The sequence below is a fragment of the Lytechinus variegatus genome, chromosome 13, assembly GCF_018143015.1.
Source record: "Lytechinus variegatus isolate NC3 chromosome 13, Lvar_3.0, whole genome shotgun sequence".
Taxonomy (NCBI): Eukaryota; Metazoa; Echinodermata; class Echinoidea; order Temnopleuroida; family Toxopneustidae; genus Lytechinus; species Lytechinus variegatus.
In genome coordinates, this window is record NC_054752.1 from 27,576,007 (window position 1) to 27,596,340 (window position 20,334).

Genomic DNA, 20,334 nt, shown 5'->3' on the forward strand with positions numbered 1-20,334 from the left:
AGGTTGTACACAAATGGAAGCCCTTCTATTTGTTGTAATTTGTGCATGCCTACATTTGTAGAATAGGCAGACAAAATGGGTTTCTCAATCATGGCTGAAACTGCAGATTAAAGATATCAACATACCACTTGGGCTCCATCTTACAGAGATACGATTGATCCAATCAACAAACTATGGAAAGCCAGCAACGCTAACATGTAAAATGCATGTTTCTTAAAAATGTTTTCTAGATGTGATGTATACTCCTCCAATCAATTTGTTTTGACAATTTGGTGTGCCCCTCTTTGTTTTCTAGATGTGATGTATACTCCTCCAATCAATTTGTTTTGACAATTTGGTGTGCCCCTCTTTGGATACAAAGAACATTGCAGTAAAAAGTTCTTGTTGGAAAAATTATGACAATGATGGATTTCCATATAGTTTTGGTTGATCAGATCAATCGCAACTGTTTGTAAGATGGGGGCTTGTTCTACACCCATTTCTATTTTATGCTGAGTCTCATCTCATATGGTCTAATCCTAATTTGTCTATTTAACCTGTTGGTCATGAACTATCTTGGTCTAATTGCCATTTTAGCCCACCATTTTGTAATGTCCAGTTAGGCTATACCCATGTCATCTAGTATCAACTTGGTTTAACTGTTCATGAATTGAATTTTAATTTGATAAATTACAAAATGATTAGTAAATGGGCATCTGAGCATTACACTGACTGACAATTATACACTAAATTTATAGTAGACCAAATAGGTTTAGCATATGTGATATTAGACTAGAGAACATCTTGGTATATATATGTTTCTTAGCTCACGATGGGCCTAGACGCACAAAGTTTGATCATGATAATGATTGTATAAACTATGGTGATTTTGTATATTTTTGCATGTTATAGGTAGCTTGAAGCTGTAGATATTATTTATCTTGTAATACAAAGATGAATTTTCTCTATTCATAAGAAATTAAAATGTGATTCCATCTGTATTTCTGTGAATCATCATTGATTTGTTTTCCAGTTAAACTTAGTTTGAATTGTGAAGTGTTGAAATTGAAGTGAGTCGGGGGGTAGTGAACAGAGGAGAAACTTTCCCCCTTTGATATTTCATGTGATAAATAGAATAGAGGGAGAATGAGTGTGTTTAAAGACTTGTACAAATATAGTGTGTATTATATCAAAGTTAATTTGAATTGTATAGAGGGCTAATACTACCATGTTTCAGTACGAGCCTGCATTTATAGTTAAGGGTCTATGGAAGAGTATAATCAGCCAGTCTTGGACAGTTTAAAAGATTATTGAATATTTACCAGAATGTAATAAGAGTAACTTCTCATCTTATGCACCTTACTCATGCAGCTGATAACATTCAGAAATTAATAAATTGCTCTGAAAAGCCAATTGGTACAAATTCCATTGTTCAAAGATTGGGTAAATTGGATGAAATTACTGAAAACTATTCTGTCAGGAGTATCAACACTTTCACTTGCACCCCCCCCCCCCCGCAGGATTCCTGCAGGAAAGATGTGGCTCTGACTTTTGACAAGGTGCTTTGTCTTGAGCTCAACAGGGCTTTTTTTTGTACTTTGTAATCAATGACACTTGTTACATGTGCTTTCACTCTGATGGGTTTGTAATATGCAATAGAGTACCGAAGCAATGACGTCAGTTGCTATGGTAGCCTGGTGCTAAACAAATGAAGTTGAACCCGCTGAATGAAAGCGTGTTTCTCACAGGAGAAAATGGCTAGTAGTGGTATCGGAATTTGATCGCTTGCAACCTATTTTTCAGATAAGCCAAAGTCATACAAATGTGACAAATGTGTACAGACAATCGTCAGCTGGGACTTGTGTTTAGAACCAGCCCGCCATGACTGGCAACTAACGTCACACATTGGTACTCTATAGCAGTAATAAGTCATTGCATAACAAATTTTCATGTAAAAAGGCCAAGAGAAGTGTCAACAGACTTCCATTCTTCCTCAAAGACATCAAATGTATCGATCACAATACAGATTTATTGTTTGATGGCAAGTTTTTATTGCTACTGTTGCACCTATTTCAGCTTTGTTTTGTTTGACAAGAATGACACTGTAGAGAGAGTCACTAAAAAATTGAAGAGGAAATGAAATGCTGAGTTTTCTGTTTACGTTCACATGGTACGATTTCATCCATCAAAAGTAGCCACCCTTTCTTCATCACCTGTACAATATGATGATCAAAGTAATTTGTAGGTTTTACAATAAAAGTTCACACCATACTCATCTCATTGCAAATTTTGGATAAATACAATTGATTATTAATATTATGTTAAAAATTCATTATGTCTCAGTGCAATATAAATGAATGAAGAATAAGACCATAGATATTTTCAATACAACTTATTAATTATGAAACTTGTTATCTACACCATGAATGCCTTTAATGAGGTTTAATCTAGTCATCTTTGTGGTAGTTTCCTGTTGTCTTCTCCTTTAAGTAAGCGATGAGGTCTGCTCGTTCCTTGGTTTTCTTGAGGCCAGCGAAGACCATCTTCGTGCCGGGGATATACTTTTTTGGATTCTCAAGGTACACCCATAATGTTTCCAGACTCCATGTGATACCTGTATAAAATGACATTAAAAGTGAATTTCATTGGAATATTCTTACTACCAAGGTTTCAACAAATATGGTCAAATCTTATGCACACTATATATTTTTTCTTATGTAGACAGTTATAGAACCTGGATGTAGTTGAGTGGTTAATGAAGAAATGGACATGTGGGTGTAGATTATTCAATTTCCATGTCAATTATTAAGATGATAATTGATTAAAATGATATCTGATGATAATAATTCCCCGGCCTAACAAAGATTTGATTCCCTTAACATCATCTGCCATACTATATGGAATAAACCCATTGTTCCCCACTGGGTTCTAGCCCAAATTTGTGATTTTCTAATGATTTTGATCTGAACATGTGAGTATTTAAAACATGCGCATTGCTGTGCACGCAATACTAATCCTGTTTTTTTTTTACAAACCAATTTTTTTTGGGGGGAGGGGGTGCCTCTAGATCTGGTAATATTATAGTTAATCATGCATTCATTACATTTAAATTTGTATTATGAGTGCAAAATTGCTGACTTCATTGCCCTGCCTACCCATGTCCATGGAGCTTACCTTTGTTTACGTTAGCATCAGTGTACTTGAAGCCAGGGGCCTGTCCAGTTTTCCTGCCCCACATGCCCATCAGGTTGGGTCCCTGCTTGTGCTTGCCACTGTTGTCAATTACATGGCACTGAAGGCATTTGGTCTTGAAGATCTTGGCCCCCTTATCAGGGTCACCCATAACTGGGCTATCCTTTCCCATCTATTGGAATAATAACAATGAGACACAATTCAATGAAAGTTGTGATTATCAGGAGCATGGAACCACAGAAGTCAGAACCAAGTCCAAGGAAGGGGGGGGGCTTCATCCTTCCCCCCTTTTTATTATCTCAATCTAAGAATGTGTGTATAGAAAAATCTACAAAATTTTGAAAATTACTAGCATATTACATTTTGATGACAATTTTATTTAGCACAGGCCACAGCCAACAGTTCAATAACATTATGACCTGGATGTGGTCAAACCAGACTATCTCTAACATAAGCCTTACATTAAGCCCGCTGCCTGGGTTACCATATTTGGGCAGTTAAAATACAGGACATTTCGAGGTCATGCCGATGTCCTAATGAGCCCCCTAAAAATTACGGAGGCCAGACATTGCGTAAAGGGAAAAAATCTCTAAAATTGTAAAAATTTTGACATGTTCTATCTCTTAAAAAAGAAATAGAATTTGATACAATATTCAGAAAATTTTTCATATTTTACACTTTCCTTTTCTCTCTTTTTTTTCTTACCCATGAAAAGTTTGGGACCCATAGCCACACACCCTCCCCACCAGTTGGTCCTGGAGTAAATTGTACTATGCATATTAATTAGCATTTACCTCCCTGGTTCACGTAATTATTTACAAAGTTCACTGTATTACATAAACATAAAATAAACTTAGATCTATTGTATTTTACACACTGTGTTTATAAGTACTGCTGACTATGGACGTTTTCTCTACATAGACTAGGCCCTAGGAGGTTTCACCAAAAAAATTCAGAAAAAAAATGCAAATACTAAAAAAGATTTTCATAATTCATTGTGAGTTTTTAAAATGCATAAATCATCATAGGCCTACTAAATGTGTTCATAGGCCTACTAAATGAAATTGGGAATTTCTTGTGATGGTCTCAAAATGCAGCCTTTCTCATCAAAATACCCGAATCGCATGCAAAGTGAAACTGAAAGGGTGCAGAGAGATGGGGCACCATTTTTTTGTTCAATCTGAAAACGACTGCAGAGGTTTTTTTCCAAGAAAATCATGTATTTCTTTCAAATTTTTATGAGATATTTAGCACACTAACTCATAATGATGTTAGGAACATTATCAACTGAAAGATTTTGTGAAATAAAAAAAATTTATATAAAATCAAATTGTTAACAACACTAACTTTGTGCAGACGTGTCGGGGACCACTGGTCTAGGCGCATTGCATTTGCAATATTATTTTATTATATTAACTCCACATCTAACTTAGATCTTTACCTTTTGCCTTTTTACTAGATTTATTTTAGAGTGGCTTTATGCTAGGTTAGGGTATAGCCAGATGCAAAAGGGGCAACTTCTCTGACTCTTTCTTTCTGTCCCCTTTTCTCTATCCTCACACTCAGTCAGAGAAACCTCTCTGCCAACGACATGTCCATCCCATATGTTTGCATCTGGCCTGCCTGCATGCCCGCGCGCCCCGTGGCTGCCACTAGTGCCATCTTCGTGGGACTTGGCAACTTCAACTTGGTCATTTCCAAGTTCGTTTGATATTTCCGTACCGTACTCGTTACTTTGTCTCACTCTCAGAAAGGCGCGTGAAATCCCAAAGCTCCTAAAACAAACATAACAGTGATCCACTTACTTCTCTCGCTATCCTTTAGGTCTCTTGAAAAAATATGAAAATATACAGCAAAGTCCAACCGAACGTCACTTCTCAAACTCAATTTAGATTATGCAAATTCGAAGCGCGCGCGTCGTCGGTATATATTTGAATATGCGCGCTCGTATTACGCATGCGCTTATATGATTCTCGAAATATGAATGAGGGAAAATCCGATGTGACCGGTGATTATTTTGATAAAGTTGTCTGTCGCTAAGTTGGTTTTATTGGGGAAGGGGTGCAGGGGCTTAACATATATATTTTTTAAAATCATATTCCGGTCTTGATAGTATAATGGGAGGGTTTTGCATTCCTGTATACCCAGTTGTTGTGTGTCCGGACAGGTTGTGTGTACGGACGATCAATTTTAGAAAGTCATTTGGAAAAATTTTACAAGTGAAGTTTCATCAATTTTTAGTACAAAATGTTAGGAAATATTGTAGAGAACAAAATAGAAGATGATTACAGCTATTGAATTGATGTAATCCAAAGACAAAAAAGAAGGCTTCAAAATTATAAAGTGTCCGGACACCCGACCCCCCATCCTATAGGTTCCTTTGATTTGGCAAAAAAAAACGGGAAAGAATATGCCTAACAGACTTGTTTCGTTCATTCACATGCAAGCAGCTATCTGAATGCCATCATCTCATATATGATGTAAAGGCCTAAATATAAAAAAAAATCCCCCCAAAATATGAGAAATATGTTTTCCAGTACGTCAATTAGATCTCCAGAGAGGCTTTCCTCGCCATTAATAAAACATTTATAAATGATAATAAAGAATAAATATTCGTGAGTTAGCTGGCTGCTCACGTAATGATAATATACTTTTTTATATTCTTGTGATGGGTTTCGTCAATTAAACATATATTTTTTATTTCAACTAGCTGTTAACCATTACTTGTGCAAATTTTGAGGTGAATTTCTCTATACTCTTTAAGTTTATGGTATATCTTAGCGATATATATATATATATATATATACACATATATATATACATATATATATATATATATATATATATATATATATATATATATATATATATATATATATATATATATATATATATATATATATATGTATATATATATATATATATATATACTTCAACAAAATATGGTAGAGAACAAACATGAAAGATAAATTAATGTATCAATATGTATATTTCAAAGTGCCACCTTAAATTAGACCATACAAATATTCAGTTTACTTTAAAATTTTCACATACCATTCTGTTTTTTCTTCTTCTTTTTTTCCCTTCCATACACGTGTACTGTTTATTGTATATGGACCCCAGGGAAGAACAGTATTGACATGTTGACAAAACTGATTGGCCGGGTTATCCATCTTTTTTTAAAATTCTTTTAATTGTTTAAATTTACTATAAATATACTTTACAACTAATATTTTAATTCTTTTCTTGTTTTTTGCTTGGTTAGATATTTTCATACGTACAATTTTATTACCAGGAAGGTTAGGTCCCCCTTTAGCCCAATAGCATTCCATTGAATGGGCTGAGCGCCGGATCCGTCGAGCCCCCCCCCCCCCACATTTTTCGCGGTCATGCTGTCACTGCGTCGTTCCCTGATTTATAATGTGTCGCTATGCCTATAAACTCATCTTATATGATCATATTAAAGTCACCGACGATTTCCGCCAAAATAAAACAAGAAATAGTTGAAAAACAAATAAATAAGAATGAAATGTATTAAGAAAAATTATGATACCGTTTTTCAAAGTACATCAGAGTGCTCTAAAGAATTGTGAATCAAAAAATAGTAATTTCGGAGCCCTTATATTCAGTTGATTAGAGAATTTTTATGCATAAATAATTGGCACAATTACACCTATGCAGTGGCGTAGACAGGTCCTTAGACCTGGGGGGGATGATCCCTAGCTGGGTCATACTTTATATATATATATATATATATATATATATATATATATATGTATGTATATATATATATATATATATATATATATATATATATATATATATATATATATGATTAATATTAATATATAAATATAAAGAATGAATGAGATAACGTACTCGATAAAAACAAAATATCATGGGCCAAAGCAGACGAGTTAAAGATAACAAAATAACACGATCTACCTCATGGATTATCTCGTGTGTCTTTTAATCACTTTGCTTTCAGCAATAAACAGGGCATCCAGTAATAAACAAACTTCCTTGCACATTTTTCATGGCAGTAATCTTTTGTTTAATGACAATGAGTAAAGATGATCATAAGAGAAATGTCATTTGTCGGATGTCTAGTTATCATCTTGGTCATGACAGTCCTGCTAAACATGATCTGGAATAACTAGTATTCCTTATTTTACTAGTATAGTAGTATACACTTTTAAAAGTAGCGATATTGTTAATGATCAAACGAATGAATCAACAACTAAAGGAATAAACAAATAAACAACCAAATAACTAAAAAAAATATCAATTACAATTATAGTAATAGGGGTAAAATAATAAAAGCTCAACATTATTATATTTCTTATCCACGTGCAGATATGCGGACACTAAAATGATAAGCACACTCTGTTTAAAATTACCATGATTACAAAGGTTTGATTGAATTAAGTATGGAAATGAAATAAACCTCACCGGGTTGTCGGAAGTAAACTGTATAGATAGTAACTTGTTATAATTTCGATTCATTTCTTATTATGTACCTTGTTATGATGATTATGATAAAAACATAGGTAAGGAAATGTAACAGTTTATAACCTTCAAACCTAGAAGACTGCGCACGTACAGAAATCACTGGTATAAGTAATTCCAAAATACATTGCGCCTCGACTTACTTCTTCTTGAAACTGGAAGACGTGTATTTTCACCCAATATAGTTATGCAAAACAGTCCTTAACAGTAAAGGATTATTTCATTCCAAAATCATTGATTTACTAATTCGTTCCTTAGAGACTGAAAATTTTCACCTTTCCTTTGCAAAGTAGGGGTTGAGGACATGGCCAGCAGGGATAAGGGTCAGTGTATGTGTATAGGTAATTTCTTATTAATTCGTTTGAACAGTGTTAATGTGTTATGAAAGCAATTGCTCTGAAAGGGAGTGATTAAGCGACACATTCTTAAATCTGTAATGAAATATTTTGAACTTATCTCCTTTGCAAATACATAATTATTATAAGGAAATGTACTTGGTGAAACTCTGAATAACGATCCTTAAATGTATATGACGACGCAAGACAGTTGTTATTACTTAAAACTTGCAAGTTGTAAATGCATATAAGATGATTGACTCTGAATAAAAGTCCAATTTTGATCATGTTTGTCATTGCTGTACGTTATGATTATTACTGCTATTATTATTGATTGATTTTAACTAGCATTCATTGCTTTATTACTGTATAGTTTTGCTTCTTCCCCCACAGAAACCTGGGGGGGGGGTGATTGTACACACCATCCCCCCCACCTAAAATTCTGGGAGGGATGCATCCCCCCCATCCCCCCGCTGCACCTATGAGATTTTTCGAAGAATTTGATCGAAAAGTTTATGTGCGTGCCGAATTTTGTCGCGATCGCACGCTCGACGGCCGAGATGAATGATCCCCCATCAAGTCCCCGTTATTTCCTAGTGCCCAATCTTTTTACGGTTAAGCCTCATAACGATACGATGTGAGAAAGATCACCTAATGTCCATTGATTAATTCAACATAGTTGTTAATAATCAGTAGACCTACATAATGCCGAGTAGCATACCTAGGATTTTCCACAGGGGGGGCAACTAACCGTCCGCCGAAAAAAAGGTCTTCAAGCTCGTAAGGGGGCGGGGCAAAATAGGTATTCAAGCTCATCAGGGGGGGGGGGCAAAAGAGGTATTCAAGCTCGTCAGGGGGGCAAAAAAAGGTTTTCAAGCTCGTCAGGGGGGGGGGGGGGTCAAGGATACGTCCTTTGCATGGGTTGTGACTCGTCAGGACTCGACGCATGTTTTCAAGATTTCATTATTAAATTACAATATTGACAACCCATTTGTCACATTGACTTCGTATAATCTGTTGCTGAGCTTTGTTGTGTCAATGAGGTTTTTTGGAATTTGATTTATACAAAAAAAAAAATAGGGGGCATTACGGGGATCAGGGGCGATACCCATGATTTTTTTTCAAGTAAAAAAAAAAAGAATAACTAGAATAGAGAAGTTCATCAAAGAAAAATGTATCCCCTAATAATTCAACTTGTCGGAAATAGGTTGGCTGCATCCCCCCCCCATACCCTTGCAAAAACCCCAGAACTATTCAATTGAGATGTCTCCTGATATGTAAGCATATTATACATCTATATTCATAAAATTCCCCTTTTCTCTCAGTAATAAAAAGTAGGATTCTGAGCTGAACCCACATTTGGAGACCAGGGGACCGTTTCATAAAGCGGTTTGTAAGTTATGAGTGACTTTAAGAACGACTGGTGATCCTTTCTTAAACGCTAAACCATTGCCAATGTCTGTACCATTAACCACAAGAAAGGATCACCAGTCGTTCTTAACCTACAAACAGCTTTATGAAATGGCCCCCTGGTCATCATCTTGGTTACAATACAATCTCTCTTCCTCCCTTCCTCTTACACACATCAAAAATTTTACTCTCAGTTATGGGGGGGGGGGGGGGGGTGAGGTGTCACAGCTAGACCTGGCTACAGTGTACCCAATGTGAGACTTAGCATGCAAAATAAGCACTCAGATTCCTGCAAATCTCTTGACATTGGGTTAATTTTGGTGGAACACCATACATTGTCCTTACATGGGAGCATTTCATGAGGAGTTTTGTCTGTGATTTTTCACCCACTCACATGCTATCAGCCAATCAGTGACATGGATTTTCAAATCTGTAGGTGAAAATCAATGGCTTAACTTTGTGAAACACTCGCCTGTTCACTGACACAACAAATCAAACGCCAAAACATTATCTGATTAAGGATTCAACACCATTTTCTTTTTCTTTCGATATCTCACCTTCAATTTCAGACACATGATAAAAAGTGATGCAATAAAACTTTTGTCTATCTACACATGTACACCTTCAAAACCCACAAAACACGACACTGGTATACACTATGAAGGGACAAATACCTGAAAACATATAAGCACATCAAAAAAAAACTCAATAAGTGAAAATATTTTCACCCTCAAGATTAAAACTGCAAAATATGATAAAACATTGAACCCATAGAAATAGGTTACTTTACATCTTGCAAAATTGTAAGACATTTTGGAAAAATGTATCGTCTTGAACAATTTTCATTAATCACAAAAAGCAACGTTTTCATTTGAATTTCGCTCCTGTTTGATCATTTGATATTAACTTCCATCTTTTTTACATGGGAGGGTAATTCCCTAATACTGCTAAAATCAATTTAAATATACATAACAATTGAATCCTATAAGAAACTTCATATTGTAGGGAAGTTGATTGCATATGACAGAAAATTGATTTTCAACAGTTAGTGGATCTCTCCCCAATGTAAGACATGCAGCATACTTCATATAACTCATTACAGCCAAAAACAGACCCGTTAGATAATGAATTCTTACTCTCCTCTTCTTATACTTTTTTTTCGCTTTTTTTTTGGTGTAGTCATAAATATTCTGTGGTCGCTCAATAGCATGAATGGGTGACTTCATTTTTTATGTTGGGCTGGTGCTGGTGTCAGGCAAGCACCAGCCCAACACCAATACCAGAAACTTCCCATAATAGATGCAATAAACCAAGTGATTTGGCTCAAGTGCAATTTGAATACCATATTACAGACTCGGCCTATCACAAGCACAGAGAAAAAAATTATCTATGCATAAGAATCGCACGTGCTGGTAATGGACTCCTGAAAGGTGCAAAACTAAAACCAGCAACATCGACCTATCTCAACGAAGCCTGTGACAACAAAATCAGCACCAAGATCGAACTTTGATATGGCCCAATACTAGGTACATTTGTATAGAGAAAGGGGGACCTCTTTCAAATAAGCTCATCTTTGGATCAATACATCCAAAGGACAAATAACTCATTGAATGCATAAACATATCCTTTACAGTATTGATCATTTCAACATACATGTGCACTGCAATTTGTACATTAATATCCTGGGGTTAAAATGAAAATCACTAGACTTTCCTTTCTATAAATGAGGTCTGTTCATATATTTACTTCATGATCATAATTAGGCAAGTTATACCGGTACACCTTTTCTTATCACTGATGCAATTCATCAAAGCAAATTAAACAAAATATATAACTACCGCTTCGGTTCAATAAGAGAAACGTTCTTTCGATTCAATTAGTTATTGCTATTCTACGTATAGGGATGAACAAGGAGTATTATCTCCTTTAAGACAAAATTTCACACACAAAGCACAAATTACATGTATGCATAAGCTTTGAATCAAAATACATGTTAGATACAAATTTTGTGCCCATGAATATAAAAACTTAATATATTAGTGCTCTATATCAAATACACCAATGTGAGAAAATGGCAAAGTGAGATATCATTATATATAGGGGGAGAAATTATGAAGATAACCTACAATAAATATGACTATTGGTTTTCCATTCTAATTTTCTAATTGAAATTCAATATTCATGATAAAGTTACATACGCCACAATAAGAATTGCAGAGGAGTGATTGCTCTATCATACTACAGAGGCATTCATTAGCCATTACTCATTACGAATGTAAGTAGGTATTCAAGTCGACTGAAATTAACTTCAGAAAATGGAATTTTCCATTTCCTGAGTATATATAGTTCGATTGGAAGAAAATGGGATTCTTCCATCAATATAAAACAGTGTTGACCATATTTAAAGGTTTTTTTTATTTTTATAATTTTTTTCTTTTTGTTTTTTCATATATTATCAATACAGTATTTGCGGAAATGCTTGAGGTCCAGTTGCACCTAGCTAATGTGTCGTTAATCATCTTTGTGGTAGTTTCCTGTCGTCTTCTCCTTTAAGTAAGCGATGAGGTCGGCTCGTTCCTTGGTTTTCTTGAGGCCAGCGAAGACCATCTTGGTGCCAGGGATGTATGCCTTGGGGTTCTCAAGGTAGATCCATAACGTGTCAAGACCCCACGTGATGCCTTTAAAAAAAAAGGGAGAGAAGTACAATTGTTAAAACAATTTTGATTGATAAACAAGTAAACCTGCTTTAAGTCGAATACTCAGCTTACATATAGTTAAAGCACTTTTTCTAGACCAGATTATACAAAGCATGTGTACATGTACATACCCCTTTTTCTTTTGCCTAATCTGGTCTAAAAACTGATTCGACTTTGGCGAATATCAATATGGATTACATGGAAGCTTGACTCTTGGAAGTTTAACTGTAACTGTCTATTGATGAAAATCAAATGGAAAATTGTGGCAGAAATAATGGCAATACCTAGCTCAAAAGCCCTGGTCACATCGCTCGAGCGTTGTTGGAGCGGTAGGGAAAGTTTCGAATTTTGCTCACAAAATTGGGGAAAAAATCGAAAACAAAAATAAAAAAAATAGAAAAAACAATCGAAATCGAAAATGGTGAACGGTAGCGAGAGGTGATTTTTTTTCTCTCCGCTCCACAACCGCTCAAACAACGCTCGGGCTGTGTGACCATGCCTTCAATTTGAGCAAGAGATGACTAGAGCATGTGTATAATGTGTCTGGGATAGTGTACCAGTCCAAACTCTACATGCAAACACACACAAAACTTGTGCATATTCCTAGTGGAGTAGTCTGTGATGGTGATAATCTCTACCCCCCCCCCCCCCCCGTGATGAGCCTTACATCGCAAGACACTAAAGAATAAAGCACTTTCATCTTGTGTACTCCTTGTAACACATTTATATTACTTTATTCTTGTTTTGAATATTTTGCCACAGCTGTTCATCTTAACATAAAATACACTTCATGGGAAATTCACCATCTACATGTATTCACTATAATATGACAGCAGAGGAGTTGGGTTTTTTTTCAATCCAAAAATCCAATCATCACCAGGGGTTGTTTCATAAGGCTTAGTTTCAGAACCCTTAGTTTTCTGTGTTCTCAAATGCCAATGGATAAATTCCACGTTCTTTGGTGGAAGGTGATATGTACAAGTGATAAAGCAATTGTATACATAAATAGCAAAATATTAGAACACCATTTCCATGCAGATATTCATGTTGCATGGCCTTTTTGCAAATAACAGTTTTGATGGGAAGATATCTTATTCACTATGCAGTTTTGTTTCATTGGATTTTGCTCTGATCTTCATGATTTACACTTCATTTTTCATAATTCAAAGTTTGGGGCCTAAATACTTGTATTTTCCATGAAATTCTGTGAATTCCGTGTTCTCCCTAAATCCCAAATTGTTCCCATGCTGTCTGCAGCATGGAAATCTGGGACTTTGCTGGAAAAAAAAACCCACAGAAAATGCACTTACCTTTGTTCTTGTTGGCATCTGTGTACTTGAATCCTTCAACTGATCCAGTCTTCCTGCCCCAAAGCCCCATCAGGTTGGGTCCTTGCTTGTGCTTGCCACTGTTATCAATGACATGACATTGGGTGCATTTGACCTTGAAGATCTTGGCGCCCTTGTCAGGATCTCCAAGAGTTGGGCCGCTATCCTTTCCCATGGTGAATTAGATGTGATCGGTGGTGATGAAATTGAAAATCTAAATGGAGGAATAAAAAAGAAGACACATTACATGTAGCTGACAATAGCAAGTAAACCATCATGATTAATTTTTTTTAAAAGTCCACTTTTGAAGTTAAACAAATTTAGCTTTCCTGAGATTCTTCGGAGATTGTTTTTCACTACCTACATACATGTAGGAGTGAATTCATGAAGGTGGTTTTATAACCCGCATTGTGAATTAAAAAGCATGCAATTATGAATACACACTTTTATCCCAGCATGTTAAAATTTACATTTTGTGGTGTTACTGAGGTTACTGCACTAATAAGCTAACTGTATTGTCATTACCTCCAATGATTGGCAAAAAAATTGGCTAAACCAAGCATTTGTGATCAGATGAATTCCATCACTTCAGTATGAAAAAAAAATCATGACATGAAATATGAAACCTTGCATTCAATTAAATTTCATGAAGTTGTCAATTTTCTCTAAAATACAGGCTTTGACAAATATACCGAGCCCTATTGAATCCTTTATTTTAACTAGTAAAACTGAGAACTACACAGCTGATAAAGGCCTACAACATAAAGGCTAATTAGATATTTGGGTACAGTACTATAGTAACTAAATATAGATTGTGGCATTGTGCACTAATTCTGAAAGTGATAGCATATAAGTATGACTGAAATGACCTTTTGGTGAACTTTATACATGTACTTGCATACTGAGTCATACACCAACACAACTGCATGTCATATCTATTTCACTACATCTTGGCTGTCAACAGTTTATATAAACTGTCCGAAACAGCTACATGTAGAGTAGAACATCATCATTTATCACTCAACAAATTCAATGTTAGACATATGCTTCTTTTTTAGTCCAATGATTCTGGCCCACTTAATATAAGAGGTTTAAAAGCATGTTTTGGGATTTTTTTGGGGGGGACCCCTCATAGCCATTTTTTATCTTTACATGTAGCTCACTATGAAATAAGCGCAAATTTGGGAACCCTAGTATATAGCCCGTGCACGTGATTGTTTGCATATAAAGAAATTACATGTATGTACATGTACGCCCTAACTGGGATTAAATTCAGTGGAAATACATGGTGCATGCTCAAAAAGATGAATCAAGTAGCTGAGAGTACCATTGATTTTAAAACAGTTGGGTCAGCAAACAACATTGTTACATAACATACAGCCCCATCACTTCAACTGGTATAAACATACTAGTCTGCTGGGTAAACACTCCACTCAAGTTAAGGGTCTGAATGTGCAGCCTACTCATGCCTTGTGTACTGGAGGCTATTGGAACAGCAAGTTTTGTATGTGCTAGTCTTTGTGTGGAGGCACACTTGTTGATCAAAGTACTAAATCAGGGTCTGTGCCTGCAGACTATGTACACATACTGTACAGTGGCAGGAAAAATTCAAAGAACATCATGACACACAGGAAAGGATATTCTCAATCTATTATGGCCTATTTCTTTCCTGTTTCCATGAGCTACTTCTGCTCTAACAGCTTCTCATGGTCACATGACCTCCCATTCATAAGATGCTTGTTACATCGATCAATGAGATCCAAGGATGCAGCCAATGAGCAATGACAATAGAACTGCCTGGCTTGAATAGGACCTGAAGTTGCCTTGATGTGAACAATGCCACGCTTACATTTAAGGCCACAGGAGAACATGTAGGCCTACATGTAATGCCCAAGGCCCTGTATGGCCTATGTTATTGTTACCAGTACTAAGGATGGTCATAATCACTGTTGATAAAAACCATGAACAAGTTTTCCTCAGTATGCTAAACCCATATAGAGAGAACCAGAAATATTACACGTGGGAGGTGTGTTAACATTGTTAACACACCTCCCTCGCATACTATTTCTTGATCTCTCTATATCCCCTCCCCCACCTTCTGTCCCCCCCCCCCTCCTCAGATACTCTTTATGCCAGAATATTTACTATAATAATAAAAAAAATACTGCTCATTTATATCCACACTGGAATCAAAGTAGGGTGGGGTGGGGCACTTTGTGGCAATACTGTACGAGTACCACATGAAAACTGAACAGCAATGATTGCATTTAAGGTTCCAGACCCTCCCCATCAAAACTGCCATCCATTGCCATTGTATTGGCCAGCAAAAATTTATCCCAATTTGCCGCCAGCTATCAAAAAAAAGTAGCAATCAAAGACCTAGTGTAACTTGATTTTCAAAAAATTGAAATGATGGGGTTTTTTTAAATAATGAACTTGACATCAGACATCAGATTTTTTTATTAGGCTTTCCTATCAGCAATAAAAAAAAAGTGAAACAAAACCTGGTAAGTTTAGGAACTGATCACCCCCATTGTTAAGAAATATCACCTTTGTATGTACAACGTAGCTCAATCGCATCTTGTTTGTGCAAGTTTTGCTCGGCTCTCCAAAAATCAATCTTTTGCTTCCAGAATTTATTAGACCTCATTTTGTACATGTAATTGTTTAACCTAAATTCTATTCCGAACACCATTTTCGATAAACCAACAAGATCGATTATCTTGTTGGTTTATCGAAAATGGTGTTCAGAATAGAATTTACATTATGTACATGTACATACTACATGCACAATGAGCATAGTTGTTGTCGTAAAATCATGATTCAAATTACGATAAGTTTATTTGGGCTTTTTCATTCATAATTCTACAGAAACGTCTTTCCAAACACCCTTTTTTCCGCGTTTCATGTTGTTTGTGATTTGAAAGACATTCATTTTTGCTTTGACTAAACACAACCGTGATTCTGCAAAATCATGATTCTAATAACAGGATAAAAAGTGTTGCATAATCAACGCACCCTGGATTTACTGATCCGAGTAATCAGCAACATAATCAGTTTTCGCACCTCTTAATTTTTCTCCTTTAAGTTCCGTTTTTAAGGGTCTAATGATTCTCTTCAATGTTTTTCCTTTCTTTCCTTGTTTCCTTTCTTTCTTTCCTTCTTAATTCCTTCCTTTCTTTACTTTCTACTTCCCTTCTCATTCATTCTCTCCTTTTCCCTTTTCTTTATTCTGGTTTTCCCTTGTTACATGTCATTCCTTTCTTCACGTGCTTGCTTTATCTTATCCTGTTATTTTCCCTAGTAGTAGTACTAGACCAAGTCTAGACTCTAGACTATAGTACCCTACGCAAATTTTTGGCCACACAGGCACAAATACATGATTATAGACCGGAGCATGCATGCCCATATTACATGCAGCCTTGTTTCAGACATGGCGCAGGCAGCGACGTTAATACTGCCAGTACAGCCATTCGTACCGGTACCACTCGCGCCGACATTTCAATTTCTCTCACTCACACATTTCGGTACTCATGTCTCAGTAAAATTCCACTAAATTTTTGCAAAATACGTCCACATCAACTAATCAATACACCCATTGACATCCCTCCATTCATTTGATTCAAACCAAGATAGTAATCAAAGTTCAAATAAATAATTATTTAATGAAATCACTTACTAAACTTCGGTTAAAGCCGGCGTTGGTCGTTGATTTCAGTACGGTTTTGCACGTAATTTTCTATGACGTGACCCCTCCGACTTTTACAACTACACATGTTACATGAAATTCTCGTTCCGGTTGCACAAGATAGGGAAATTGTGCGCAGGCGCACCGACCTTTCTAGTATCAATTCAAGACCTTTTACAATAGTATAAGAATACTTTTACCGTAATTTCCCTTTTAATATTATATAATTTCCCTAATCAATTGTATAACTTCGATTTTATTTGTTATTATGATATTAATGATTAAATCATATACTAAAATACCATCATTATTTCTGTAATTATTTTTTTCACATAACAAGCCGTGCTTGCAAAAAAGATTAGCGAAAGGTTACCTGACGTAATGATGCGTCAGAGGTCATTGCCCATATTTGGAAAATGCCGGTAATACGGAGATTTGATTGGCTGATTGACACGAAGGACTAGAGAAAATTATATAAAACTTTGTCTCCTCAATTTGGTGCTGCTTCGAATTTTGAATAGCCAGACATTTAATTGGTATCAATCCAAGAAGGGAGAGTTAAACTCGTTAAAATGATTTATAAAGAATATACCGATAAACAAACGAATTACTAGTAATCAATTAATTTCCTGAAAAAGATGCAACAAAGGATGGCCAAGTGGCGTAAGAGGCAGGGGGCAAGCTGACCCTCCCCCTGGCGGATTTCACCGCGGGAAAATAAACAAAAAACGGGAAAATAGAAAAAGGAGAAAGAAAGAAGAGACGAAAAGAGGAAAGAAGAAAAGGGAAAGTGGAAATGAAAAGAAGAGCATAAATAGGGAAAATGGAAGGAAAAGCGGGAAAGGGAAGGAAAGAAGAGCTAGTGAGTAAGACCTCTATTAAGCTTTTGTTTAAGGGTATTATTCGCCCTATCTTAGAGTATGGCCAGGCTGCGTGGTCACCGTATAAGCTGGGTGAGCAGAGGCGGTTAGAAAGTGTCCAACGTAGAGCTACTAAATTGATCCCAGGTATTAAGCACCTATCATACTCTGAACGTCTTCGCCTCCTGAAATTGCCATCACTCAGTCATCGACGTAAAAGAGGTGACATGATTGATGTGTACAAATATCTGCATGGTTACTATGATTCAAGTTCTGAACTTTTCTATCTGAGACAAGGTGGTAAAACGCGAGGTCATTCCTTAAAGCTAGAGAAAAGATATTCGCGTCTTGATGTGCGTAAGTTTTTCTTTGCTAACCGAGTGATAGATGTGTGGAACAGTCTCCCAGAAGATGTAGTTACTGCTTGTTCAGTGATTGCTTTTAAGAATAGACTGGATAAGCATTGGGAGAAGATTGCCTATGACTTTGAGTAATTTTCGTTTCTTGTGTGTTTCCATGGGATTTTTCACTGTCTACGATACCCCTGCCACCCCTCCATGCCAACATAAGTAGCGTATCTAATTTTGTCTGAAGGAGAGCAACAATAGACATTTCTACTTTGATCGATGAATGAGGCTTCGTCCTACAACATCGTTGGAGTAAACTAAACTAAACTAAACTACAATCCTGAAATACTAATCATGCTAATAGCATGATTAGCAAGAGACGGATAAATTTTTTTAAAAATATGACTCGATGGCACGGGCAAGAATTTGGCGGAAAATGAAGGAAGAGCCAAAAACAAAAACAAGAATATGAAGTAAAGAGACAAGAAAAAAGAGAACACGACCAGACTGCCGATGATTGATAAATATAATTAAAGAACAGGAAGAACGGTGGATGGCGTCTATTATAAGCATGCTATATATTTTACGCAATAATAATAATATTATTGATAATAATAACAGAATATTTACCCAAGGTAGCAACTTCAGTCCGAAAACAAAGCTTTTTGAGGATTTATTTCCTGCCGGTACCCAGTTACCTCACCTGGGTTGAGTGCAGCTCGGAGTGTGGATAAATTTCTTGCTGAAGGAAACACGCCACGGCTAGGATTCGACCCACGACGACCTTCTGTTTGAAAGGCGAGAGTCAGAACCACTTGACCTCAAAATAATGGTCGCAAGTCAGGACACTGAAAAAATCTGTAGCCAATTGTCGGCGAAAATCTAGTTATATCTATAAAGTACATACGCTGGCTAGATTTACCGTAAAAAGCATTTTAATGTTTACTTTGGCTAAACTTCCAAAGCTATACTATCTCAATTAGAATTTAATTTCAAAATCATTTTTAAAAGCCTTTTTGGGCTCGCTTCGCTCGCTGGCGATTTTTACATTTTCCGACATTTGCTTATGTTGTGCTGCCTCAAAATATTTCGTTTATAATCTGCCCGGCGGGAACATTTCAGTTATTATGTGTATTGTGTATGTACCGTCGATTTGATAAAAAAATGGCCATCTCTGCAATGTTTAAAAATATCACGAGGTTCCGGGGGCGCTGCCCCAGACCAGTAGCGGCACCGAGAGGCACGGGGGGGGGGGCATTTCCCCCAGTGAGTTGCCCACCCCCCCACTTGCTCCCCCGAAATTAAAAAAAAATGTATATAGTGCTGTCATAATCCTCCTAAAGCTGCAAAGTGCTTGTACAGCTTTTTCGTTCTTTAAATTTTGTGCGATATCTGGTTGAAATTATCAGTTCCTTCAAAGTTCATTCAGAAGTCAGAAGTATATAGCTTTGTTTCTTTCCTCTATCTTTTTCATGTTCTGTTTTTTCAAAGAAAAGCAAAATATGTCTACGAGCCCTGAGGCCCTGCCCCTATAAAAATTAGGCCTACATGCATATCTTGCGATCGATTGTTTCATTTCTCTTCAAGGAGTCCTCATCTCCACGACTGAGTGTCCCCGGCAATTTTTTTCGTTATGCTTATATATTCTCTCCCCATTTCTCCCAATTTTATAGGTCCGACCAACCTTGCAATACATGTCCCTCGGATGAATTATATGAAAAGGATGTGGTGGTCGACTTGTTTGGGGCGGGTCCGGCTATAGGCTCCCCAAAAAGCTAATAAAGGGAAAAAACAAAAGAAAAGAACAACAACTCAGTAATAAAAATATTTGTTTGTATGTCTTTACAAAATTAAATGGGGAGGGGATCGAGGGGCGGATCCCTGGAGGCGGACCCCCCACCCCCCCCCCCCCCCTCATCTCCTACGCAGGCCTGTCTGATCGACTGTCTGGGATCGGATATCCTTCCACAAACAGGATGGTTTTAAATAT

General features: G+C 36.5%; 2 protein-coding genes across 2 annotated transcripts; both read right to left on the bottom strand.

Moving 5' to 3' along the window:
- Nucleotides 1–1,832: 1,832 nt before the first annotated feature.
- On the bottom strand, nucleotides 1,833–5,054 carry LOC121426494 (cytochrome c-like). Its single transcript, XM_041622823.1, has 3 exons — nucleotides 4,977–5,054; nucleotides 3,154–3,343; nucleotides 1,833–2,593 (listed from the first exon to the last, which is right to left on the bottom strand). The coding sequence occupies exons 2-3, from the start codon at nucleotides 3,341–3,343 to the stop codon at nucleotides 2,427–2,429; spliced, it is 357 nt and encodes a 118-aa protein (XP_041478757.1). The 5' UTR covers nucleotides 4,977–5,054; the 3' UTR covers nucleotides 1,833–2,426.
- Nucleotides 5,055–9,944: 4,890 nt separating this feature from the next.
- LOC121426055 (cytochrome c-like) lies at nucleotides 9,945–17,297 on the bottom strand. The gene is made up of 3 exons (XM_041622198.1): nucleotides 17,129–17,297; nucleotides 13,432–13,663; nucleotides 9,945–12,103 (listed from the first exon to the last, which is right to left on the bottom strand). Exons 2-3 carry the CDS (start codon nucleotides 13,622–13,624, stop codon nucleotides 11,937–11,939), a joined length of 360 nt encoding a protein of 119 aa, XP_041478132.1. The 5' UTR covers nucleotides 13,625–13,663; nucleotides 17,129–17,297; the 3' UTR covers nucleotides 9,945–11,936.
- Between the last annotated feature and the right edge of the window lie 3,037 nt (nucleotides 17,298–20,334).

Excerpts from the sequence above, each read along its gene's own strand:
- LOC121426494 (XM_041622823.1), bottom strand. The coding sequence starts at position 3,343 with ATGGGAAAGGATAGCCCAGTTATGGGTGACCCTGATAAGGGGGCCAAG. Across the intron at positions 2,594-3,153 it reads TGATGCTAACGTAAACAAAG|GTATCACATGGAGTCTGGAA; the intron begins GTAAGCTCCATG and ends CATTTTATACAG.
- LOC121426055 (XM_041622198.1), bottom strand. The coding sequence starts at position 13,624 with ATGGGAAAGGATAGCGGCCCAACTCTTGGAGATCCTGACAAGGGCGCC. Across the intron at positions 12,104-13,431 it reads AGATGCCAACAAGAACAAAG|GCATCACGTGGGGTCTTGAC; the intron begins GTAAGTGCATTT and ends TTTTTTTTAAAG.